The sequence below is a fragment of the Carya illinoinensis genome, chromosome 9, assembly GCF_018687715.1.
Source record: "Carya illinoinensis cultivar Pawnee chromosome 9, C.illinoinensisPawnee_v1, whole genome shotgun sequence".
Lineage (NCBI taxonomy): Eukaryota > Viridiplantae > Streptophyta > Magnoliopsida > Fagales > Juglandaceae > Carya > Carya illinoinensis.
In genome coordinates, this window is record NC_056760.1 from 41558264 (window position 1) to 41585621 (window position 27358).

The 27358-nt window shown below is 31.1% G+C and overlaps 1 protein-coding gene and 1 pseudogene across 1 annotated transcript; one reads left to right on the forward strand and one right to left on the reverse strand.

The window, feature by feature from the left end:
* Positions 1–19578: 19578 nt before the first annotated feature.
* LOC122276311 (chlorophyll a-b binding protein CP29.1, chloroplastic) lies at positions 19579–20786 on the reverse strand. The gene is made up of 2 exons (XM_043085931.1): positions 20215–20786; positions 19579–20070 (listed from the first exon to the last, which is right to left on the reverse strand). Exons 1-2 carry the CDS (start codon positions 20707–20709, stop codon positions 19711–19713), a joined length of 855 nt encoding a protein of 284 aa, XP_042941865.1. The 5' UTR covers positions 20710–20786; the 3' UTR covers positions 19579–19710.
* A 1786-nt stretch (positions 20787–22572) lies between these two features.
* LOC122276312 lies at positions 22573–26389 on the forward strand (annotated as a pseudogene).
* The last annotated feature ends 969 nt before the right edge of the window (positions 26390–27358 follow it).

Here is a 27358-nt window from a genome sequence, read left to right on the forward strand (position 1 = left end):
TAGCTCAATGGGCTACATTTGTTCTAGAAATAGATACTTTCTAATTCAACCATTTACTAAGTGAAAAAGGACCTAAAATATGCACATGGAAATATGGAGTATTACCTACTGAGTTTGCATGCGATTTTCTTTCTATATTGGGGAAAGCTCATGAAAAGGGAGAAAAATAGAGAGACAAGTGGCAGAAAATAAAAGGTCCTTCTGGTTTTTGGGACAGAGGATGCTAGGGTTTGGAGAAACTTATTTTCCAGAAGAAAAATTCTTCTTCTTTCGAATGGGGAGCTAATTCCTTGGTGAGGCTAGTGATGAACTTGCTTGAATGATGATGATTTCAATTCTATCGGATTCATGTAATAAACTTTTTTATTGATACAATTCTTGTTTATCATCTCTTATAAGTTTTCCTTATATTTGAATAATTTTACAACCAATACTTTTCATAAATTCAGTCACACTTTCTCTATGGGATTGTTGAAGTATTTATTATCTGGTTGTTAATCCTATTGGTATGATTCTCTATTACAGTATTACTATTAAATATATTGTCGTCTTTGAATTTAAATCTAATAGGATAGCAATCTGTGCTTTCAAAAGAAGAATGGTTTTCAAGAATTACATTTAAACAAATTAGTTATAAAGATATATTTTTCGATTAGAGAGTCTGGTGCTACAATCTCTAATTGAGTATCCAATAATTTTATATGAATAGAGTTATCAAGTTCAAGTAAGGGATTCTCGATACTTCATTACTATTAAGTTTGGTCAAACATTTTCATTATTACATTTTGGCTCTTTAATTTATTTATTTTTTCAGAAAAGATTTATTTTACATTGCTTCTTTGATTTTTGTTTTCTTAGATTTTTAGTTTCTTTATTCATTCTGCTATTCTTTTAATTTGTCTCTTTGTGGAATTGACATTCCAAAACTATGCTATAACTACCGTATTATTCTTTGGGTGTAATCAATGGACAATAGTTTTTTAGTTATTCAATGAGACGACTCCTTGTACTCCTAAGATGATTATGCAGTACACATTGTCTCACTTTGTTTTTTCTATTATTCCCAATCCTACATACTGTCAATGGTTATTAAACTATATCATTTTGAGTATTCTTATTTCTTCTCTTTCGGAGAATGTCTTACCCATGTTGACATTTTGAGTCCAAATTCAAAGTGATTAACTATTAGTCAGTTCGCAGGGGCATATTGAGACACGTTACTTATCAGTTAACCAATTTTAAACAAATCAATCATTATGTTATTATAGTGTCCATAAATTGTTAATCAAGATAGGTCAATGCAAACATTAATTTGACCCAACACTTTTAACAATTGACTAATGGTAACCAGCTTGACTACTTAAATGTAAATTTTTACCTTTTTAAGGAGCATATCAAATTTGTACAAATAAAAAATTAATCAAGAATTGTAACCAACTTGACAATATTATCGACTCTCTAATCTCCACACAAAACCATGCTTGTTAGCCAATATAGTAGACGTATGAAATATATTAAACATTTTTATGCCGAGGAAAGATAGATGTACTCTTACCCTACATGTTAATTTTTGTTGGGTTTGATCATGGCCGTCAAGTGCTTGCTTATGATTACATGTATTTCGTCACGCATTGTCCTCATTCCTTATGCAATACACAACCCAATGTCCTTTGTTCTAGCATTCCAAATAGGTTTATGAATTACGAACTTTACCCCAAGAACCTCAATAATACTCCAGTCAAGTGTTTACCTCTCATTTTATTCGAATATCAAATGGTATTATTCATGAATTAATGATCCTAGCTTACATGCATATATAAAAACCAATCATATTTCTTTTTTCGTATATTGTATGTTTAGTCTCTTATTATTTTGTGAAGCAAAAAAATAAAAAAAAAATACTTAAACTTCTCCAAAACCATGGAAGTGATTTGGCCTCCTCTCAACATCATACAATTTTCAAACAAAGTTTTTTAGAGACTGAATGGGCTGAATATGGCACATACCTCTTAGTCACACCACTATAACGAATAATTCAGAATAAACTCACAACAAGAATCTCTTAATCAAAAATAAAATAATAAATATATGGTTGAAATGGGAAAAAAGACTAAAGCAACAATCGATGAAGTTTCAACAACAATAAAAAATCTTATTCATGAATCAACAAAGGCCAATTCAACACCTTAAGATCTAGTTGAGAAAGAAATGACAATAAGTTTGGAGATAAAAGGAAATTGATAAGTTAATGTAAATTCCATTACAGATTTTGAAGAGATAGAAACCAAAGTAGAAAAACAAGATAATGAAATAGATACCCACAAAAATGAAAAGAAAAATTAAGAAATGGATAACAAAGAGATCTAGCTAGAGAAAATTAGACTTGTTCGTGGACATTGTTTAATTAGTATTACATTGGTAATTAAACCTCAAAAGGAAAAACAAAATAAAAAGAAAAACTATACTCCACATATTCCAATATATCACCTACCACGCTATATATATTATTAGCAGTTTGGATATTTCTTGATTAGAAAATATAATTGAGTTTTCAACTGATAACCGTATATAAAGGACTCCAAGGTAAAAAAAAAAAACACATAGAGAGAGAAGAACAAATTATCTAAAGGCAAGAGAAAAAAAAAAGTGATTAAAGGAATACTTAGTCCTTAAAGCAAATAATAGTCCTCTAATACACATAATTCATTACTTCTACTAAAGACTAATTTCCTCTTATAAACATGGAACTTCTTATATGTGGATGGGTCATTTAATGCATCGTTTATTTGCAATTATGATAGAAGGCAGCATAAAAATAAAATAGCAAGGAATTTTTTTACTTGGGGTTTCGTTTAGGCAATATCTTGCTTTCAATAATGGAAGTGCTTACATCCAAATTTGAGAAAGAACACTAATAACAAAAAGAGGGCTTAACTGTGACTTCTATTAATGGCGTCGGGTATGATTTAATTGAGGTTTGTGACTTATTCTATTTATTAAAAATATTAAATATTACAGATCAAGCTTATGACACTAATAGTTATATATATATATATATATATTAATGGACTGAATAGACTAAACATAGCACATGCATTATTTGTGCTCAAAACGATTATTTTCGTATGGATGACTTTTATTAGGGCAATCTTCCTTGGAAACATAACAACATCACTTGAAGCAACATGCCAATTTATATTTTATTAATCATATTAATTTCATTTTTATTAGTTTATCGTTATTATTATTTTGATTACTACTTCTACTACAACTACCCATGCAATATCACTTATTTAATTTATTTAATTTTCTATTTCTAATTTAGGAATTTTTGTTGGGACTTCATATTTGAATAATTTATTATATGAGTGCGGTTGAGAAGCAGTTATATTTAATCTCCAACTTTGCCTGCAAGATAAATAACAATGGGGCTCTGCAAATTTTTGAAATTCAATTTAATTTGCCTACATAAGGTTGGATTGAGCTTCCAAGATTGTAAGAAGATAAAAAAGACCAATTGTATGTTGGTTCAAATGGGTGGACAAATTGTGTTTAAACTGATTTTTTTTCATTTTATATTGTGTGAGATATATGATATATAGTTACAAGATGATAACATTTTGAAGATGTATGAATGCTATTAAGTAGCATAAAAATTATACATGGATACTCTTAAAAGAATTGAACAGACTTGATGTATTAAATATGTTGGTTGTTATAAACTATGAAGAAGTGGTGTATAGATTAGGACCTTGTTATAGAAAATGCATGCTTGCGTTGGATGGTAATTTGGAAATATGTATGTATTGAGGCTTATTGATTGAGTAAATTATTTGTGAAGGTTAGGATCTTATAAAGTTATGAATGAAACTTGTAAAGTTTTGTAATTGTGTTGGTTTGTCGTATGTTATGTGATATATGGATTGTGCATGAATATGGATATAGAATTTAAGAGCATTTTCAGATTTTGTTATGTGAACTTGATAGATGATTATATTGGTCTTGAGGTCAAGTAGTTGTTTATGTGAAAAAAGTTGATTTAGATAGAGATATGAATCAAGGATAATCGCTTAAGATTGAGACTGTCCAAATAAGAATATGATTCCTCTTTCCTAATTTTGTTTTTGGGGATTTTACTTAGTAAGTTAGCTCTTTTTTTATGATTATGGTAAGTTAGTTCTTAAGTATTTCACATTCTTTAATCACTTGATCAACTAAGGTAGTCTTAACTTGTACTTAGTAAGTCACTAATATCCTAATGTATTGTTGAGCAACAAAGCAAATTAGTAACTTTGTAAATTAGATTATGTGTATGGAAGTTTGAAGTGGAATTTTGTGAATTGGTGCCAAGTATTGAAGTGTGTCATGTATTGAATTGACTATTGAAGTTTGGAAACCTTGTATATATGTTGATGATTCTAGTATAGACATATTTGTGTACTTTAAATGTGTTGTGTATGGATGAATCTTGTAAAACCAAATAAGTGCTTTAAATGAATTGTATGTTGATATTAGGTGATAAAAAGGGTAGGGTACTTGTGTAAATTGATTGGTTACATGTGTTGGACATATTTATATACTTTGAATGTATTATGTATGGATGGAGCTTTTAAGAATAAGTAAATACTTAAATGGATTGTATGTTGATCTTATGTGATAAAGGGGTATAGTACAAAGTTTGTTTGGTGGATTGTATATGTACACTCATTTTGGATTGTGTTATGTATTTGTATGTGAGGAAATGAATGAAAACTTGAGTTGATGTTGGATTGGGTTGTGTATGTATGGAGGAAGGGTGTTGTATGAGGAATGATATTGTATTTGTAGTTTGGATCTAATGATGAAGTGGAACTAATTTATAAGGATTGTTGAGTGATGGTTTGGAGATTAAATTAAAGCATGAGAGCTCACTTTATTAGTTAGAAATGAAGTTGACTTTTAGGTTTATAGTTTAGGCTTGGGATTTATGAAAATGGTTATACTTCAAGAACTGAATGGTGACTAGCATAAGTGAAATAAAATGGATATTATGAATACTTAGAGGTGTAAGTTTGTACAATTATGAATGATTTCATGCAATCCATTCATGTGTGTGTCAGATGGCAACCTACATGCATTCATAACTTTACGTCATTTTCTTTTCATTTACATTTTTTTACAAGTATTTCCTTTTCATGTACATAGAACATTAAACTTATAACTTGCATAATAAAACTACTCTTCACTAATGAATTTCCTTCCACGTGATCTTATTATCCAATTGATTCTTTACTTAACTTCCTTCAATTAGACTAGTCATCATCCATATAATCTCCATCAACTATAAATGGAGTCCAAGTAACTATTATATTCATATTATTCTAGAGTTTTCTAAATGTTATGAAAAAGAAAATGAATTGTTTGTCTTTCAGAAAATGTAATAAAATGTTTTTATAAGAAAAATGTTATTTTTATGCAATGAAAGAAAATGAAATGAAATTATATTTAACAATTAATGTTTTAAAATATATGTATGTAATGGTCTTCTTTGGAATCCCCTTTTTATGCATTCTAAAAATAGTTGTATGAATGTGAAATTAATATTATATGTAGTACTTATTTTATTTATGTTCCATGAAATGAAATGATGAGGTTTTATGCTTTATGTTATGAAATGATATTGTTTTATGAAATGAAATGGATTGATGAATGAAAGGAATAAAAAGGAAAGTACTGGAAGGAATGAATGAAAGGAAAGGAAAAGAATGGATGTTTTAATTTCTAAAATTACGTAGCAGTTACGAATGAATGAATGATGGTATCAAATGAGGGGTAGATTGCAATATCGAGTAAATAGTACTGGTAGTGCTCGCAGTGCTATCCCTTGCTAAGGAATTTCCAACTCGCATCTACGAATGGAATGAGATGAACTGAGATAGTGAAGGTTTGGGTAAACAAACGGGGTCATCCATCCATGGATCTAGTCACATATTTTGCTTAAGATGAATAGAGAAGTACTGCTCTATAGTTATAAAGAAATTTCACGAAAGTAAATTCATAAATTGATATGGTTTCTTATGATACGTTATATATATTTTATAACAAAAATAGTTTTATAATCTAAAGTACCACTTAAAGGCATATTGTTTGTGAGTTTACTTCTGTGAAATCTATTGTGACTAAAGTATTTTTCAATTAAATATTTTTTCTAACAAACTACTTCCTAGTTGTAGGGTGGCAATTTGTTAAACCCTAATAAGGCTCATTTAAATAAAAGGTAAGACGATATGACTCATTTTGACTAATTTAATAATTATTTAGAAATGAGAAAACATGACATGACCCATTTCAATTTATCTCATGTAAATTGATTGAATTAACTCGTATAACCCATTTTATCTAAGAGAAATGATATTTGCAGTCATGGTTGTGCAAGCGGCGTGCAGTCGCTTTAAAAAAGTGAATTAATACGGGACCCACATGAAAAAAAAAATTATTTTTATAACTTTTTTTTATTCATTCCGTACAACCGTTTACATCCCGCTTACATGTGCCGACTACATCTAGCAGTTCTGTTTACCTAATTAATATAATTTTGCATAGAAGTGAAAACCTATATTTATCAGTAACTATAATATATAAAGATATGTTTGGTTAACGAGATGAGATGAGATATTTTCAAAATTTCTCACAATTTCCTTCTCAAATATCACTTAAATACAAAATAATTTTCAATTTCAAATTTTCAACATTTTCATTTAAACATTATTTAAACATTACAGCTTTTATAAATTTTAAAATAAAACACAAAAATCAATAGAACATTTTAAACTTTGAAACAAAAATAATATTAATAAATTATTTTCGAACAATTTTTTAACTTTTCTCTCTCATATTCTAAAACTCAATAAAACACCTTAACTCAAACCATTTTATTACTATTCATAAAATTTTGAGATGCGCCACATGTCCAAATAAGCCTAAGACTACCTATTAATAAAAAAATATCAATATTTTTCATATTCTAACATATAATAAAATCCATTTTACAAATTTAACAACTATAAATATGAGCATAGGTCTAAAATTATAATTCATCAATTGAAATATAAACATATTGAGAAATATCTAGGTTACAATCCAACAATAACAAAATTAAATTTTTGAAATATTTAAACGGTTATTGCGGGTTGATTGATTTGTTTTAACGGGTCAACCTATTTTGATCTAAACTTATTTATATCAAACTCAATTCTGCTAATTTCATATCGTATTCATGTTAGACTTATAGATCGTGTCACTTATTGCCACCCCTAGCTATCCAGTTAGCCAAGTTCTTACATTTAATATATTTGATGCCATTCAAATCATTTTTTGATATTAAGAAGTGGTAAAGAAAAATATTTTATCTAAAATTAGATTCTTCCAATTTTTGGTATTCTTCAATTAATGTTATATCCGTATATAACTGACTGTACTTCAGAAAGTACGTATCATCTGATATAAATTAATGGAAGATAAAGTTACCCATGCATCTCGAGAAATATTTGGAAAATATTCTCTGAAACGAAATCATCAAACTAGACAAAACCATGATCACAATCCACACTAGCTTGTTTTGCATCGAAAGATTTGAAACCAATATAGTCTCTAAAAACAGGAACTATTATTGACTTTTGCACTCTAGAAATAAATTAATTAGCCTCTATGAGAGACTAATATTATCCCTTTTAGATTAATGTAATATTTTTAATTAATTATATTGGTTGATGTGAAATATTTTAAATAATTTTTTTATTTAAATTAATGATATGGTAAACCACTTAAAATCCAACCTCTTTTGATATTAATAAATTTTCACAGACTCAATGCCATCAATTTTTAAAGCAATAAGTTCGTAAGAGTTTGATTGACTTTTACACCTCTAAATGATTTATTCAATTATAAACTACTGCATACTTGATTAGGCAAAATATATACAATTATTTAGCTACATAATTCAGGAAAAGATAGAAGGATGATGGCTTTGAAGTAAAAATAGTCTATCCTAACTTCCAACGAACACCAATTGTTTGCCAATTAATATCATAAAAGGTATGCTTGTAAACCAAATGGATTCTAGCATGCATGCTATTAATAACTTATGGTATTGAAAACACGATATTGCTTGAACATTTTGAAGAGATGAACTAGCTCATAGTTGAATATCAAAGAGTTGTGGAGTCCCATTACTATCCTTGTTGTAGGCAAAGTTGGGGATTAGATGAAACTCCGCACCTCAATTGCCCTTCTACAATGAGTTGTTAGGATTGAAATCTTGACAAGAATCCCTAAATTATAAATAAAAAAATAAATAAAATGAATAAGTGCTACTACATGAGTAGTTGTAGTAGTATAGTAATAACAATAACTATAAATCAATAATAATGAAAGTAATGTGATTAATAAAATGTAAACTGGCTTTCCACTTCTAAGGATGCAGTTATGCTTCCAAAAAAGATAGCTCTTATACGAGTCACCCAAATATAATCATTTTTAGTCTAGGTAGTGCAAATCTCATGTTTAGTCCATTCAGCCTCCCAAAACTTTTAGTTTGGTATTCTATTGATCAATTTATGCCAAATTTGATTAATGGTTTGTAAGAGTTTAAAATAAACTTTATCCTTCACAAAATGATAATAAGAGAAGTAAACACTCGACCAAACATACAAAATATGAAGAGGAAATTAAAATTAATTTTGAGATATGCACGTATGCTAAGATCATGAATTCATGAATAATATCGTAGGATAATGAAATAAATTAGAAAGAGGTACCAGAAACTTAATTTGATCATTACTGAGATTCTAGGCCAAAGGCCGTGAATCGTAAAGCTGTTTGGAACATTGGAACAAAAGACATTAGGCTGTATGTTGCAGAAGGAACGAGGCCACTGTATGGTTAAATACAAATAATCATATGCAATCACTTGATGATCATGACCGACCCCAACAACAATTAACACACAAAGCAAGAGCACTTCCATAATTCTGCGATTACAAAATTCTTAATATATTTCTATACTAAGTAAGATAGTAGATGGATATAGTGCATCATTAGACAAGATAGTCGAAGGATATGGTATACTAGACAAGATGGTTGGTGGATATGACTGGCAGGCATGCATGGCTAGCTCTATATAAGCAACACAAAAGACATAGAGAAAATGTCCATAAATTATATGTATTGAAAGGACCCGTCAAAATGCCCTAATAAAGAAAAAACAAAAGAAAATTAACGTGCTAATTATATATACTATGGCCAGTGATATATTGCCACACGAGCAATGTATTTTTAGTTTAGTTTTTTTTTTTTTTTTTAAATTTCTTTTGGTTTTGACTAGACTTTTCAATAAATAGCATATCAAAGTCATGAAACTCTTAAAAATGATTTCTTTCTCTTTATTTTTTTTCTTTAATTACAAACATAGTATTAATTTATGGAAAAATATTGTTACAAGCACAATTGTGTACTAATCTGTGCACCAATGTGATGTGATTGGTCAAAAAGTAGATTATATTGAAAATAATGTTAATTTAAATTTTAAGTATAAATAAATTAGTATTGGTACATAGATTATTACGCGACTATACTTGTATATAGCAAAACTCTTAATTTATTGTTGATTAAACAAGTCTTGAGGTACTTGTTTGTTGTATGCCCTATTCGATCATTTCTTTGGTATCATTTGTAATGTGCTCGATGGAATGTGTTTTGATGAATATAAAATGTGAAAAAATTTTGTAAAATTCTAGGACTCCCTTGTCTCCACAAAAAGAGAGAAATCCAATAGTCCATTTTTTATTAATCTTTTTTATCACCAAATAGTACAAAAGTTGCATCAATGACTTCAAATTTCACAAAAATATTCCCAACGGTCACACAGTGGTTTTCTCAAAATCTTCTTAACTAATCAATACACTTAATTTAGATATCAATTGAAATTCAAAATTGAAATAGAACTAGACTCTCAATGTAGCAAGCTTCATTGAGTTGTAAGGCTAGATAATTCTCCAACCAAGAATTTTTTGCATTTGAAGTTGAGGTTCAATTATTTTTGGTACACCAATTAAACAAGGTCCACAAAACAAGTCCAGTTTTCTCTATTGGATTTCTTTAATGTCTATTTCTTGATCTTCCCTTTCATTTTTGTGCAAATTTGTTTCATTATCTTGCTTTTCCAATTTATTTTGTTATCATACAAAATCATAAATGAATATAATATTATATTCTCGATTTTCTTTTATTTCCAAACTTGCTGTCATTTCTTTCTCAACTAGAGCTTTAGGTATTGAGTTGATCTCTATTGATTCATGAATAAGATTTTTAGTTGTTTTCCAAACTTTATGGATTACGGCTCTAGTTTCTTTTTCCATTGCAATAATTTATTTCTTTTTCACTTTTTGATTCAGGGATTCATACCGTGAGTTCATCCCGAATAATTCTTTATAGAAGTGTTGTTGAGAGGAGCTCATTCATCTAACTAAAACTTTTGGTTTGTAAACTATATGTTGTTGACACTTGGCCAAATACTTCCCATGGTTTGAAAGATTTTAAAATCTTTGTTTTGCTACATAAAATGATAAGTAGCGTAAACACTTGACCATACATATAAAATACAAAGAAATCGAGATTGTTTTTTTAGATATGCATGTAGGCTAGAATCATGAATTCATTAATAATATCGTAGGATAATGGAATAAGTTAGGGAGAGGTACTATAGACTTGACTTGAGTATTATTGGGATTGTGGGATAAAGGTCGTGAATCGTAAAACTATTTTGAAACGTTGGAACAAAAGAAATTAGGTTTTGTGTTACAGATTGCATGGTTAAGCACATATAATCATTTGCAATCACCTGACGTTCATGACCAACCCCAACAACAATTAATTAATATACAGAGCAAGAGGATTTCCATAATTATTCAATTATAAAATTATTAATATATTTATCTACTAGGCAAGATAGTAGATGGATATGGTGTATCACTATGCAAGATAATTGATAGATTGGTGTACTAGGCAAGATAGTCGATGGATATGACCGGCAGACATGCATGGTTAGCTAGCCTTATATAAGTAATACAAAAGTGATAGAGAAAATGTCTAGAAATTATGTGGATCAAAATGTCCCATCGAAGTGCTCTAATAATGAAAAAATAAAAGAAAATTACAGTATTAATTATATATATTGTGGTAAGTGATATATTATCATATGAGTAGTACATTTTTCCTTTTGTTTATTTTTTTTCTTTTGTATTTGAATGGACTTTTTAATATATAGGTGATCAAATTCATGAAATATTTAAAAATAATTTTTTTTAATAAATATCGTCAATTTTTCTACTCTCGTGATCCTTCTTTGAGTAGAGGTCTTGGTTCCTTTCTCTAAATAGGTTTGGTGGTAGTGGATTATACTATAGACAGCGTTAGAGTCACTTTATATTAAAATGTCTTCAACGGGGGAAGAGCAAGAAGAAATTCATGTAAAGTTAAGTTTGATGGAAGATACAATGTTACGTGGAGAGAATTGTTTGATAGTGAATTTGTTAGCTTTGAAGCATTATAATCGAGAGGCCTTTAAACAGACAATAAATAAAATTTGGCGACCTGTTAAAACTATTCATTGTCGTGATATAGAATCAGTTCTATTATTGATGGAGTTTGAATATGTTCGAGATAAGCAAAGAGTTCAAAGGGAGAGCCTTTTGACAATAGTCTAGTGTTTATAAAGAATTTTAATGGCACTCAACAAGTTCATCAAATTCAGATCACAAAAGCCTCTTTCTAGATTTGTATACATAATTTATTGTTGATGGTATGCAATGAGTATATTAATAATTTGATTGGTAGTTCTTGGAGAAAAGTCCTGGAAGTTGATCTGGATAAGGTTGATTTTGCATAGGGAGAGTTATATGAGGATAAAAGTTATTATGAATGCTATAAAACTAACGTAGCACGCTTCTTTGATGTCCATTTCTTGATCTTCCTTTTCATTTTTGTACATATTTGTTTCATTACCTTGCTTTTCTAATTTATTTGTTATCATACAAAATCTAAAATGGATTTAATATTATATTCTCGATTTCCTTTTATTTTCAAAATTGTTGGCATTTCTTTCTCAACTAGCGTTTTAGGTGTTGAGTCAATCTCTATTGATTCATAAATAAGATTTTCAATTGTTTTTTAAGCATCATCAATTGCTGCTTTAGTTTCCTTTTCCATTAAAACAATTTATTTATTTTTCTATTTATGATTCAGAGATTTTTGTTATGAGTTCATCCTGAATAATTCGTTATAAGGGTGTGATTGAGAGGTAAGTGCCATGTTTAGCCCATTCATCCAATCAAAACTTTTGGTTTGTAAACTGTATGTTGTTGAGACTTGGTCAAATACTTTCTATGGTTTGAAAGATTTTAAATTTTTTTATTTTTCTGCACAAAATTGTAAGTAATATAAACACTTGACCAGACATACAATATACGAACAAAAAATAAAGATTGCTTTCTGAAATATGCATGTAGGTTAGGATCATGAATTTATGAATAATAACGTATGATAATGGACTAAATTAGGGAGGGGTAATAAAAACTTAACTGGAGCATTATTGAGATTCTTGGGCAAAAGGTCTTGTCTTATAAAGCTGCTTGGAATGTTGGAATAAAAGACATTAGGTTGTGTGTTGTAGGAGCGAGACTACTGCATGGTTAAATACATATAATCATATGCAATTAGTTGATAATCATGATGGACCCCAACAACAATTAACATACAGTGCAAGTGCACTTCCATAATTTATTGATTATAAAATTCTTAATATATTTCTGTGCTAGGCAAGATCGTAGATGGATATGGTATGCCACGAGGCAAGACAGTTGATGGATATGGGCAACAATAATGCATGGCTAGCTAGTTTTATATAAGCAACGCAAAAGCGGTAAAAAAAAGGTCTAGAAATTATGTGGATCAAAAAGTCTTATCAAAATTTCCTAACAAAGAAAAATAAAAGAAAATTAAGATGCTAATTATATATATCGTGATAATTAAGTATTATAGTACCACATGAGTAGGACATTTTTCCTTTTGTTTTATTTTTCTTCTTTTAAGTTTGTTGGACTTTTCAAGATATAGCTGATCAAATTCATGAAACGCTTAAAAATAATTTCTTTTTGTTTATTTTTTCTTCTTTAATTACAAATATGGTATTAATTTATGTTTATTATGTTAATTAAACAAGCCTTGAGATTCTTGTTCGTTGTATGTTCTGTTGGTTAATTTATTCGATATCATTTGTAACATGCTCGATGGAATTTGTTTTGATAAATGTAAAATGTGATGAAATATAATAAAACATTTAAGAATACTTTTACCTCCACGACAAGAGGAAATTCAAGAGCTTATTTTATATTAACCTTATTTATCAACATATAGTACAAAAGATATTCCAAGGACTTCAACTTTCTCAAAAATATTCTCAACGTGATTTTTACGAAATATTCTCAACTAATGTATACTCTTCATTTGGATATCAATTAAAATTTAAAATTGAAATAGAACCTGACTCCCAATGTAGCAAGCTTATTTGAGTTGTAACACTAGATAATTTCTCCATCCAAGAATTTTTGGCATTTGAAATTGAGGTTCAATTACCTATGTTACACCTATTAAACAATGTCTACAAACAAGTCTAGTTTTTTCTAATGAATTTCTTTGTTGTCTATTTCTTAATCTTCATTTTTATTTTTATGCATATTTGTATTATCACATTCATTTTCTAATTTATTTTTTATCATACAAAATTTGAAATGGATTTAACATTATATTCTCGATTTCATTTAATCTCCAAACTTGTTATCATTTCTTTTTCAACTAGAGTTTTAGGTTGAGTTGACCTCTGTTGATTCATGAATAAGATTTTTAGTTGCTTTCAAAGTCCCATTAATTTCTGCTCTAGTTTCTTTTTCCATTGCAATAATTTATTTATTTTTCTATTTTTTATTTTGGATTTCTTGATTACAAAATTCTTAATATGTTTCTGTACGAGGTAGGATAATAAATAGAAATAGTGTATCACTAGGCAAGATAGTTAATGAATATGACTGGTCAGCATAAATGGCTAGCTAGCTTTATATAAGCAATGCGAAAGAAATAGAAAAAAGGATGAGAAATTTTGTGAATCAAAAGGTCCTGTCAAAGTACTCTAATAAAGAAAAAACAAATGACAATTAAGTTTTTAATTATATATATTGTGGTAAGTGCTATATTGCAACATGAATAGTACATTTTTTTTTCTTTTTTTTTTTTTCTCTCTTTAGGGTTTGATTGGACTTTTCAAGATATATTTGATGAAAATTTTGAAATTCTTAAAAGTAATTTATTTTTCTTTATTATTTTCTTTAATTATGAATATAGTATTAATTTATGTTCATTATGTTAATTAAACAAGCCTTAAGATACTTGTTATTTGTATGCTCTATCAGAACATTTTTTTTTAGTATTATTTTAACACATTCGATAGAAAGTGTTTTAATAAATGTAAAATGTGAAGAAATATAAAAAAAATTTGATCAAATTCGAGGATGCCCATGCCTCAATGAGAAGAGAGAAATCTAAGAGCTTATTTTGTATTAACTTTCTTTACCACCATATAGTTCAAGAGATATAACAAAGACTTCAAATTCTTCAAAAATATTTCCAACATTCGCACAATAATTTTAGCAAAATCTTCTCAACCCATGTATACTCTTAATTGAGATATCAATTGAGATTCAAAATTCAAATAGAACCTCACTCCTAATGTAGCAATATTTGAGTTATAACGCTAGATAATTGATCTAATCAAGAATTTTTGACATATGAAGTTGAGGTTCAATTACTATTATTACACCAATTAAACATTTTTCACAAACAAATCTAGATTTCTCTACTGGATTTCTTTGTTGTCCATGTCTTGATCTTCCTTTCCATTTTTGTGCAAATTTATTTCATGACTTTGCATTTAATTTTTTTATATCATACAAGATCTGAAATAGATTTAATATTATATTTTCAATTTCTTTTTATCTCCAAACTTGCTAGCATGTCTTTTTCAACTAGAGTTTTAGGTGTTGAGTCGACCTCTCTGTTAATTCATGAATAAGATTTTCAATTATTTTTTAAATTTTATCAGTTAATAATTATTGTTGTAGTTACTTTTTTCATTGCAACAAATTATTTCTTTTTCTATTTCTGATTTAGGGATTCTTGCTATAGGTTCATCCATAATAATTCGTTATAATTGTGTGATTGAGAGGTATGTGCCATGTTTAGTTCAATATTCTAATCAAAACTTTTGGTTTGTAAGTTGTTGAGATTTGGCCAAATACTTTCCACGATTTGAAAGACTCTTAAATCTTTTGTTTTTGCTGCAAAATGATAAGTGACATGAACACTCGACATACAAAATACAAACAAGAAATCAAGATTTTTTTTAGATATGCATGTAGGCTAAGATCATGAGTTCATGAATAATGATGTAGAATAATGGAATAAATTAAGGAGACGTATTAGACACTTGACTGGAGTCTTATCAACATTTTGGGGCTAAAGATCCTAAATCGTAAAATTATTTGGAACACTAGAACAGAAGATATTAGGTTGTCTATTGTAGAAGGAAGGAAGTTACTGCATGATTAAATACATATAATCATATGTAATCACCTGAATATCATGACTGATCCCAACCAAAATTAACATACATAGCAAGAACATTTCATAATTTCTCGATTACAAAATTCTTAATATATTTCAGTAAAAGGCAAGATAGTAGATTGATATGGTGTACTGCTAGGCAAGATAGTCAATAGATATTGTCTTTCTTTGAGTAGAGGTACAAGTTCCCTGTCTTTGTATAGGTTTGGTGGTAGTGGAGTATACTATGAAGGGCAAGTTAGAGTCATTTTATGTTAAAATGTCTTTAGCGGGGGAGGAGCAAGAAGAGATTCATGTAGAGCAAAATTTGATGAAAAATGCAGTTTTGCGTGGAGAGAATTGTTTGATAATGATATTGTTAACTTCGAAACATTATAATCGAGAGGCTTTCAAGCAGATAATGAAGAAGATTTGGCGACTTGTTAAAACTATTCGTTTTCGTGATTGAGATAGGTTCTACTATTAGTTGAGTTTGAATATGTTCGAGATAACCAAAGAGTTCAAAGAGAGGGACTTTTGACAAGAGTCTAGTGCTTTTAAAATTTTTTGATGGCGCTCAACAAGTTCATCAAATTCAGATAACAGCTTTCTAAGTTTGAATACATGATTTATAGCTGATGGCATGCAATGAGTATATTGAAAATTTGATTGAGCGTTTTTTGGAAAAAGTCCTCGAAGATGATCTAGATAAGGGTGATTTTACATGGGAAGAGTATATAAGGATAAAAGTTGTTATGAATATTACAAAACCAATGTAGCATACTTTTTTGATGTCTATTCCTTGATTTTCATTTTCATTTTTATACATATTTGTTTCATTACCTTGATTTTCTAATTTATTTTTTGACTATACAAAGTCTGAAATAGATTTCATATTATATTCTTGATTTCCTTTTATCTCCAAAATTGCTAGCATTTCTTTCTCAACTAGAGTTTTAGGTGTTGAATCGACCTCCGTTAATTCATGAATAAGATTTTTTTATTGTTTTTGAAATCTCATCGATTGCTGCTATAGTTTTTTTTATTTAAACAATTAATTTATTTTATATTTTTGATTTAGAGGTTCTTGCCATGAGTTCATCCTAAATAATTCATTATAGGGGTGTGATTGAGAGATATGTGTCATGTTTAGCCCATTCATCCAACTAAAACCTTTGGTTTGTAAACTGTATGTTATTGAGACTTGGCCAAATACTTTCCATGGCTTAAAAAACTTCAAAATCTTTTATTTTTTTAAACAAAATTATAAGTGACGTAAACACTTGACCAGACATACAAAATGCAAACAAGAAATTAAGATTGTTTTATGAAATATACATGCAAGCTAGGATCATGAATTCATGAATAATAAAGTATAATAAGGGATTAAATTATAAAGAGGTACTAGAAACTTGACTGGAGTATTATTGAGATTCTGGGGCCAAAGGCCGTGTCTCGTAAAATTGTTTGGAATGTTAGAACAAAGGACATTGGGTTGTGTGTTGTAGAAGGAATGAGACCACTGCATGGTTAAATACATATAATCATATGCAATCAACTGATGATCATGATGGACCCAAATAACAATTAACACACAGTGCAAGACTGCAAATTCACTTCCATAATTCATCTATTACAAAATTCTTAATATATTTCTGTAATAAAAATGATAGCAAATGGATATGGTGTACCATGAGGCAAGACAATTGATAGATATGGACGAAAGGCATGCATGGCTGGTTAGCTTTATATAAGCAATGCAAAAGAGGTAGAAAAAGTGTTTAAAGATTATGTGGGTCAAAAGGTCTTGTTAAAGTACCCTAACAAAAAATAAAATAAAAAAAATTGAGGTGCTAATTATATATATTGTGGTAAGTGATATATTGTTACATGAGAATACATTTTCCTTCTATTTTTTTTTTCTTCTTCTTTTGAGTTTGATTGGACTTATCAAGATATAATTCATTTTCTTCTTCTTCTTCTTTTTTCCTTTTTCTTTCGACCTTTAAATTTTTTTTTTCATTTCTTCAAACTGCAAATTCATTTTTTGACCCCATTTCAGACCAGACTATTTATAATATATATGTGTATTTATATATAATTTATTCATATATAGACTATTATTTTGAAATATATGTTTATATATATAATTTATTCATATATCGACTATTCTGAAATAGTACTGGTATCAAAATATTTCGTTCCAAAACTTTGATCGGTACGACTTCCAGTATGGTATTCAAAACTTTATCTAGGACACCTTTACCTCCACGAGAAGAGAGAAATTCAAGAGCCTATTTTATATTAAGCTTCTTTACCACCATCTAGTACAAGAGATATGTCAAGAACTTCAAATTCTTTAACAATATTCCCAACGTTCACATAATGCTTTTTATGAAATCTTTTCAACCACTGTATACTCTTCATTTGGATATCAAGTGAAACTCAAAATTGAAATAGAACTTGACTCCCAATGTAGCCAATTTCTTTGAGTTGTAACACTAGATAATTATTTCTATACAGATTGGGAGAGTTCCACATTAAGATTGGAATTGACGAGCTCTACGCTCGCATCTAATGCAGTTGAGCCCATCTCTAGCCTAGTCTCACGCTAAAAAATCTTTATCCTTAATACAAGTGAAACTAATAACTAGGGACCTGCTCCCAGGATTTATTTCTGTACAGACTATGTCAGCTGTATATATTATCTCTAAAGATTTTTAAGGTTTTTTTTTTTTGATCAAGTTGCCCTTAAAAATTGTGGGCAATTGGAGGGGATAAAATATCACAGGCCCAAAGTGGTTTTCCAAGCCTAGCTCAAGGTTGGGTGTCTCATCAGGAGGGAAGAAATAGAGAATGAGGGAAGGGACAAAAGGCTGAGGAAGGAAAATGATGTCAGGAGGAAAAGATGAGATATGACATAAAGAAGAAGAGATATAACATAAAGGAAAGAGGGATAGAGGATAAAAGGGAAAGGACCAGACAACTTTAAGGGAGCTTTTTCCAGACTGCGACTTCGACTTCTTCTTCAACTTCTTCAACATTGCGATCAGAGCACCAATGACAGAGATCTCACCAGACAATAGATTCCTAATCTACATTGTACAACGTAGATGAAAGACTATAAAATAATCATATTATAATGGATTCTCATTTCCCCAAGCCCCCGTGGACGTATGCATTATATCGGAACATGTAAATATGTGTTTTTGTCTCTTTTATTTTTTCTGTATTTATTTCTTGTTCACTATCATGGATGTAGGCACGGACACCATACAGCTATAACGGACCATCATCGAGGGCATTATACCATATTGATCGATGCCCGAATCGTCGTCGGTGGGCCAAGAATGACTCTTTCTTCCATTTCAGCTTACTATACAATTTTTAGACATTAACAGTATATACAAATCCAATCTGACTACCATCATATAACCTCTATCGACGTTTTAGTCATTCCTTATTCTTGAATTGAAATTCCTTTAAATTCTTAAAATGTAATATCCAAATTTAATTTTGATAAGATGAATTCTCAAATAAGAAGTGATACAACCACAAATAGATTCTCTAAAAATAAACCTATAAATTGACATTGATTTATATGATATGTTGGATCTATTTTATAATAAAAATAATTTTATAATCTAACGTATTACATCAAACCACATTAATTTATTGGATTTACTTTTATTTTTATAAAATCCCTTAATACTAAAACATTTCTCTTCTCGAACTCGAGATAACCAAACGGTCGAAAGGTGTAGTCTCACTTAAGATGCACCTGTTAATATAATGTCTATGTTTTTGGATCATGATATTGAGATCCACTTGTGTATATATGTGTGTGATTATAGTTATCAAGTGCACATCTTTATAATAAAAGACACTCAATTTCAAACATACTGCTTATAGCCTAGTAATTGTCATAACATATTTTTACAAGGGAAGTACAGACTATAACTCAGCCAAGTAAAATGCTGGTGATAAACCAAAGGATCGAATTACAGAGAGAAAGGTGCTTGATTAAGAGGTGAAGGCGTCAATAATGGTGGTGTGGAGAGGGTCACTCAAATGGGTTGCCCAGTTGTTGAGAGGGCCTTTTCCGGTGACGGCAGCTTGGACGGCAAAGCCAAGGAAGCCAACCATGGCGAGGCGGGCGTGCTTGATTTCTGCCAATTGGAGGGTGGCCTTCTTCTCTGGGTCGGAGGCCAAGCCTAGAGGATCAAAGTACTTCCCGCCGGGGTAAAGCCTCTTCTCCGGGTCCAGCTCTGCGTTTCTTTGGAACTCGATGTATCCAATTACCAGAACCTCAATCCATATCAACGCGGTGATGGAGAATGGAAGGGGTTGGCCAAGGTAAGAAGAACCTTCAATCAGCTCCACCTGAATTAGTACAAGCACCGATTTATACATTATTTTAGATCAATGTGATTGAGTTTCAAGGCATGCATTGCGCGCACCTGAAACAGAATATGCTTTTCTATGAAGATTGGGAGAGTTCCACATTAAGATTGGATTTGAACGTACCTTTCCGGCGTCTTGCCAGGTAACGCCGGTGAGCGACTCAACAGCGAGTGCACCGAGTGTGGCCAACATGGCCCACCTTCCATGGATGAGCTCGCACTCACGGAACCTCTGCAAGCCGAACACTTCGCTGTAGGGCTGGAACGGGGTCGACTTCACGTCCCCGCCCTCAAATCGGGTGCCGATCACGTCGCCGGCCAAATTCTTAGCCAGGTTCTGGTCCAACGAGTCCAAGTCGAACTGCAAGTACTCGGCGGGCTTGCCCAGTCCGAACGGGTCGAAACCGTAATCACCAACCAAGCTCCCGTCCAGCCATTCCGGAGCTTTGGCTCCCGGATACCAGAGAGGACGATCGGTAGTGGGCTTTACAGATTTCTTGGGCGGGCTTTTCTTACGTCCGAATCCGAATCGGGCTTGGAATCTGCCGGAGTTTGAGTAAACTTCTGGCAGACGTGTTCCAATGAAGGAGGAAGTAGCAGCGGCAGTGGTTGCAGCCATGGCGGTGGGGCTGAAGAGTGGCAGGAGGTTCGAGAATGGGTGATTTTAATAGTTGAAACCAATGGATTATATTTGGTGAAGGAGACGAATAGGTATATTTATCTGAGGTCTTGTGGATAACCAGAACTGAGGATTTTGGGTCATTGGATGGAGAAGCGTATCCATCTGACGGGCGTGAGGCTATAGGCCTTATCTTCGCCTTATCTTTGCCTTATCTCTGAGTGGTCTAGTGGGTCCCTCTGCTCGTCCACGACATTGGACGTCCTCTGAGTTCTCTTTTGTGGTTGAGGTTGCGAGCAAGAGAAAATTCCGAAAAAGAAGGGTTTTTTTTTTTTTTTTGGTTTTTTAATACATAAAAAACTAGAAATAATATTATTGACCCTACTGATTTAAAAAATATTGGTAAATATATGTAAAAACGAATTTGGCTATTTTCTAAATTTGTGTTTAGTTCCTAGTCAGTATAAGATTGTTTAAATTTGATTTACTTATACATTATTTATTTTCATAGATGAGATGAGATAAGTTGAGATAAAATTTAAAATTTTAATAAAATATTGTTAGAATATATTTTTTAATGTTATTTTTATTTTAAATTTTGAAAATTTTAAATTGTTTATTTTTTTTTTGTATATGAATTTAAAAAAATTATAATAATTAAATGAGATTAGATGAGATGAGATAAAAAAATTTGTGAAAATGAACTAGACTTGTTATGTATATTATGAGCTAAGATTGTATAATAAAACCGCATGACTGACCGACCGACCGACCCAACAAATAGATTGGAAAAAAGGAAAAGAAAAAGAGTTTTGGTATATTTTGAAATTTACCCACATTATCTAAATTATATGTTAAATGACGTCGTTAAATTGAAAGTTTGGTAGGCATGATTCATGTCGTTTTGTGCAGCTCTCTAGATCAACTGATCCATGCAGTACTAGTTTAGAATAGATCAATGTCTCTTGTTGCATTTGTTCTCTGTGGTATCAATTGGAGTTGTGCCAATTTCCCTTTGCATAAACCCCAACAAACCCAATCCAAATCATTTATTTCACTGCCCCTTGACATACATCTACCTCATGGCTCATGCCTTGATAAAATGGATTATTGTTTTCTAAAAAATAACTGATATTTATTTATTTTTCTCAAATCTTTATGCATTTTTTATTTTACTATTTTAATTCATAATACTTACAGTTACATCAGTTTATTCATATTCTATCAAATAAATAAGAATTTTGCAATATAATTTTAAGAATGTTACTACTTGGCAATTTAAAATATGTTACCTTACTAAGTGAAATGAGAACTGTTATAATTATAAAAAATTTCAAAAGTTATATCACTATTTTTGTTATCATTTTAATTCCAAGGCAATACTATATTAAATAAAGAAGTACCAAGTCTATACTAAAATTTTATACAATAAAAATGATAAATTCATATAATTTCATATAAAATATTTGATTTATTTTATAATAAAAAAATTATAAAATTTGATCGCATTAAAATATGTTAATTTATAATGTTGAAATTTTTATGTAGATTGAAGAATTCTAATAGATAAATAAATTTTAAAGTTTTTTAATGCGCAAGTCTAGTATATAGTTTTAAAAAAAATTAGATAAATTTAAAATTCACATATAAAAATTATTTTTTTAATAATAAATTCTAATTTTTTTTAAAAATATATATTAATTAAATATTCGAATCTAGGTGATCAGCTCGGTGCGGTGACGTTAGGTCTGGTAAGTTCGAAGTGTCAATGCCCGAGCAGTTCAACATCACAGGGTCCCCCAAATAGCCACGTGTCAGATAATTGGAGCTTACACAAATATCTCCATTGTCAATTCCAAACACAAAAAATTTCGCGCCTCTTCGATGGAAACCGGCTACAGTCCGGTTGACTACCCCATGAAAAGTGTACTGGCTGTTCCGGTTGCTTTACTTTCTTTCCCGGTGTTTCCTTTGCTTCTCTCTCTGATTCTCTGTTTCGTTTTGTATTTTTCCCGTTGCTCGTGGAAGAGTGTCTCCGCCTCTAAGCTCCTTTCCTCAAAGGTACCTGTGTCTTTGTAGATCATTTTCGCCGTTTTTTTCCGTCCTAAGTGGCTAAGTCTCCGTTTGGTTGCTGAGAAAAAATATATATCAACGGCGTTTGTATTTTATTTTTTACTAAACCTTCAAAACAAAGCACAGAAATATTCTTCGGGCGTATAAAGAAATCGTCTTAATTAGGCCAAAAAGAAAGATAGGTATTGAAAGATTGGTATAGGATATTTATGCTCGTGCTCATTTTTCCTTTTTTTTTTTTTTTTGTTTCGGTAGAATCTTATGATCGAGACTCTCTTTATATGTTTGCGTTTTTGTAACCTGATTTTTTTCTGCGTGCGTGCCTATTTTGGATGACTATTTGTCAGGATCAGGATCATGCAGCGCTTCTTGTAACGAGTTGATTGATTTTTTCCCCTTTGGAGTTTTGTTAGATTCGAAGTTGGTGCAATATTCACATCGGAGAGAAAAAAAGAAAACAAAGGATTTAAGTTTATTTTGTTAAGGAAGTGTACTTACCTACAACAGTTGTTTAAACCAAACTGTTCTTAAAAAAAAAAAAAAGTTCAAACCAAACTGCTCGTTCAAGTCATTTTAGATGTACGTCACGTCAGAGCACCATTACATGCGTGGCACTTTTAATTTCTTTAAAAGTTAGAGCACTCACAATAGATTTTATAAAACTCATTTTTATGTAAAATATAAAGGAAAATGGTCTAAAACATGCATCCGGATGCTTTATTTTTTTCTATTTTACATTTGTGTACAGTATTGTCTCTAGATGTAGAAGCAACTGTACACAAATGTAAACATATTTTAATTGTTTTTTATCTTTTTTTGTACTTTTTCATTAAAATTGATTTATTTCATTGTACTTTTTCTCTTATAAAATATTAAAAAGTATAATATTAAAATGGTATGAAGAAAAAATAGATAAGCTGATGTATGATGCATTGTAAAAATCAGTATGTAAAATAGAAAAAGTGAGATTTGGTGATGTATTTTAAAGGATGAGATAAAAAATCCATTGGAAGTGCTCTTAAAACTAGTAAAACTCATCTTAAAGAAACAAATTAAAGGCGAAAAATCAAGGGATTTCTTGGATTTTTCCCATGCACTGCCGGTCTGCCACCAAACGCAGCGGTCGCGTGACCGAGGCATCACTTGGATTCTGCCCAAGTGATGCCTGGGACAAGTCCAGGCATTGCATGGGGTAGGTTGGGCTTGGGAAGCCTGGGTCTCTAAGCGCAATCCAGGCATTTTTTTTTTTCAATTTTTTTGTCTGTTGATTTGTTTCTTTGGGCTTTTTAATGTTTTATTTTTGGTTATATAAAAAAATTATTATTGTTACTTTTCTTACAGGTGCATGTAAAAAAACTTATGATACAATTATTAACAATTTACTAATGACGAGTTAAAATGATGAAAGTTGAAAGCGTAGGGAGCAAAACGTTTAAAAGTAGGTTATGTGGACTGATCTGTCCAAAGGCAAACCACATTATTTTATTGTTTAAAGTCAATGTGGACTAACATTGACGGAGGCAAATGTAAATGTAAACTAAGATTTAGCTAGCAACCCCACTAAATTGTCTACGTTCCGAGAGATAAATGCATTTTTTTTCCCTTTACGCTCTACAATAAATCTACATATTTGGAGGGTTACCGTTTCCCATCTATTTGAATGGAATAGGCAAAAGGAAAAATATGTGATTAGCGAAATTTTACCTATGCCTTTCCTTACACCAATGCTAATGCTCTTAAGAGGTTAAATATATGTGTCTAGGTATGGTGCATTGACTTGTATTGTTGGAACACTGGCATGGCTGCTTCAACCAAGTTTTTGCTTCTTCTCTCATTGTTTTTCAGCAATTGCCTTGCACCCTTTTTAAACATTTGAAGGCGGTGTCACAGTTAACTATGTATTGAATTGCTCCATTACAATGCTATTATTTATACAGGAGATTGAAACGATGAAGAGTAAGGGGGCTGCTAATTACTCAAATGAAGCTTTGAAGCCTGTGGAGGAAAGGTTAGTTCTTCCATGCATTGTTTTAGGCTTAAGATATGCTCTTAAGTAAATTTATTTTAGGATATTGGTTTCACAACCAATCTGCTATGTTATCAGGTTTGTCGATTTCTGATGTCACATACTTAATGGTGTATACAGCGTATACAGGAATATTGTTGTGATGTATCATGTATATTCAATTTTTCAGAAAGGGCGGGAAGCGAAAAGCCATGACAAAGGCTGACAAGAGTGTCAAACAGAAGAAGCAGAGAAAGGCCCAAATAAACCTAAACGACCTGCCAGTGCTTTCTTTGTGTTCCAGTTTGTATCTCTCATCTGTTGCTTTCTCTAGAAAATTTTCTTGATTTTTGGGAGAGGTGAGTTTGAAAATCAGTCTGATACATGTCATGTGAATATAATAGTGAGGAGTTTAGGAAGGACTTCAAGAAAGAGCACCCTGATGTTAAAGCTGTGTCAGCTGTAAGATTTTATTATATATTTTATCAGTATAAGATTTGCCTTGCTTCTATATGATAATGCCATTGTTTCCCCCCAAAAGCCAACTGATTCATTCCTTGTTTGCATTAATTAAAGGTTGGGAAAGCTGGAGGACAGCAGTGGAAATCCATGTCTGATGCTGTAAGAACTCTCATTTTTTTTTTTTTTATCTGTTTGTTAGTAATGACAAAATACCAATATTGGGGATTTTCCGTCCTTTGAAACTGTTTTCCTCTACTTAATAGCCAAACCGTCTGAAAAACTCTTGCAAGATATAACCATGTATGAAAACATTTGATTTACTGCTTGATACCAAACCTCTTTGAAAGTCGTTAATTGCCTGAAGCATTATTGACTTGACATATTCCAAACGATCCATGGTGGTTTTAGCCCTTCAATCCATCGAGGGAGATGGGTGTTTTAGTGAGGTTGATAATGGAATATGGATTTAGTGAAGGTCATTCAGCTATAAGCACATGGTCTTCTGGTGAAAGGACAGTTTTTAGATGAGAGCATTTAGTGGTAGAGAGAGATGGTCCTTTTATTGAAAAAAACTTTGTGATGTTCTTTTTGGATTCGACCGTGTGGAATGAAGCATGTGTTTTTTACTTAAGCTTTATTGCCTGGTTTGGAAGGAAAAAGCTCAATATGAAGCCCAGGCTGCCTGGTTTGTTTACTACTGCATCTTTCATGTTTATATTGATAGGGGAGCACGACAGATGATGGATGTGGAGCCGTACAGGTCAGAATCTGAAGCGAATTATGAAGAGGATGAAGAGGATGAAGTTCTTTGTGATTTTCTTTTAGTTCTGGCGTTGTATCGCCTGTCACGTTTTGTGTTGCCTGCCATGTGAACCCTCTTGGCAAGTGAACTGAAGTGAGGAAGAAGACTCGGTTAGATTTATCTATAATATGTTGGATGTTGGTGGGCCATATGTTTACATGGGCCGGTAGGTTTAATTCAGACAGTGTGGGTTATTATACATGGGCTTGTCCTTAGTTCAGTCGAATTGTTATTAGCTGTAATAGTGGGGCCCATTATCGTATCCAAGGCCACCGTTTTCATTTACTTGCATTTCAGTTATGCTTTTTGTTATTAGTACCGATGGAATGTTCTTATCATGTTTGTTGTGTCTAATGCTTCTTGATTTATTGAAGTCAAAACTCGATTGTGAGCATCGTGCTTGCTTCTTTAACCTGTTACGATGGGTAACTATTTCGTTGAACATAAGCTGGATTCCTGTGAAATTATTCAAAAAGGTTAAGTTAAAGTGCATTGGGTTCGAGCTATGACCTGATTGTGAAGGGAAAAAAAGTGTGGCCCTAATAGAAAATAGGGACTACAATGGGAACTTAGCTTAAACTAGTTAGGTGACTCGTGCAGAAAACCAAGTAGACGTATAAATATTTACATGAAAGGCATATATATGTGACTTAGGCACTGTTTGGATGCTTAGAGCATTTTAGATCAGTTGTAAATAGTAGTAAATAATTTGTGAATAATAATGAATTACTTTTAAATAATAGTGAAGTGATCTAAGAATGGTTTTGTTCCTAAACAGATCCTTAAATGCATCAATTTAAGCTTCATAGTGGTTTTATTTATCCTTTGACAAGTTTGGTTATGGTTGCAATATGTTCTCCCATGTCTAATGTTCAAACCCAATCTCTAGGCGCTACCGGATTAGAGAGATTTTTTCTTTAAATTATTAAAGGTGCACTTATGAAAAACTCTTTGTTGAAAGCCTATACAGTCCCGAAATTAGTTGTTGTTTTAGACACCCGGTACATATAAATTTTTATTTTTTATTGATCTAGCAAAACACTTGCCAACATATTGTGCGTCAAAGCTCGGGAGTCATAGGCATACTGTGCTGTTGTGTCGCCTTTGTTTTGAGTTTCTGAATTCCCAGTCTGACCAATAAGTTCACAGTAATTTGTAGAAATACGGTTGTATATGATTGACGTTGTTCTTTCTTATAAAATAAAAATAAAAGGACAAGAAACAAGAAAAGAAAGTATAGAAGAAGGAGGGGGAGTAGCACTTTGGGCAGTTTTGGTCTTTTGGTGGGTGTCCTAGCGTCTGCAACT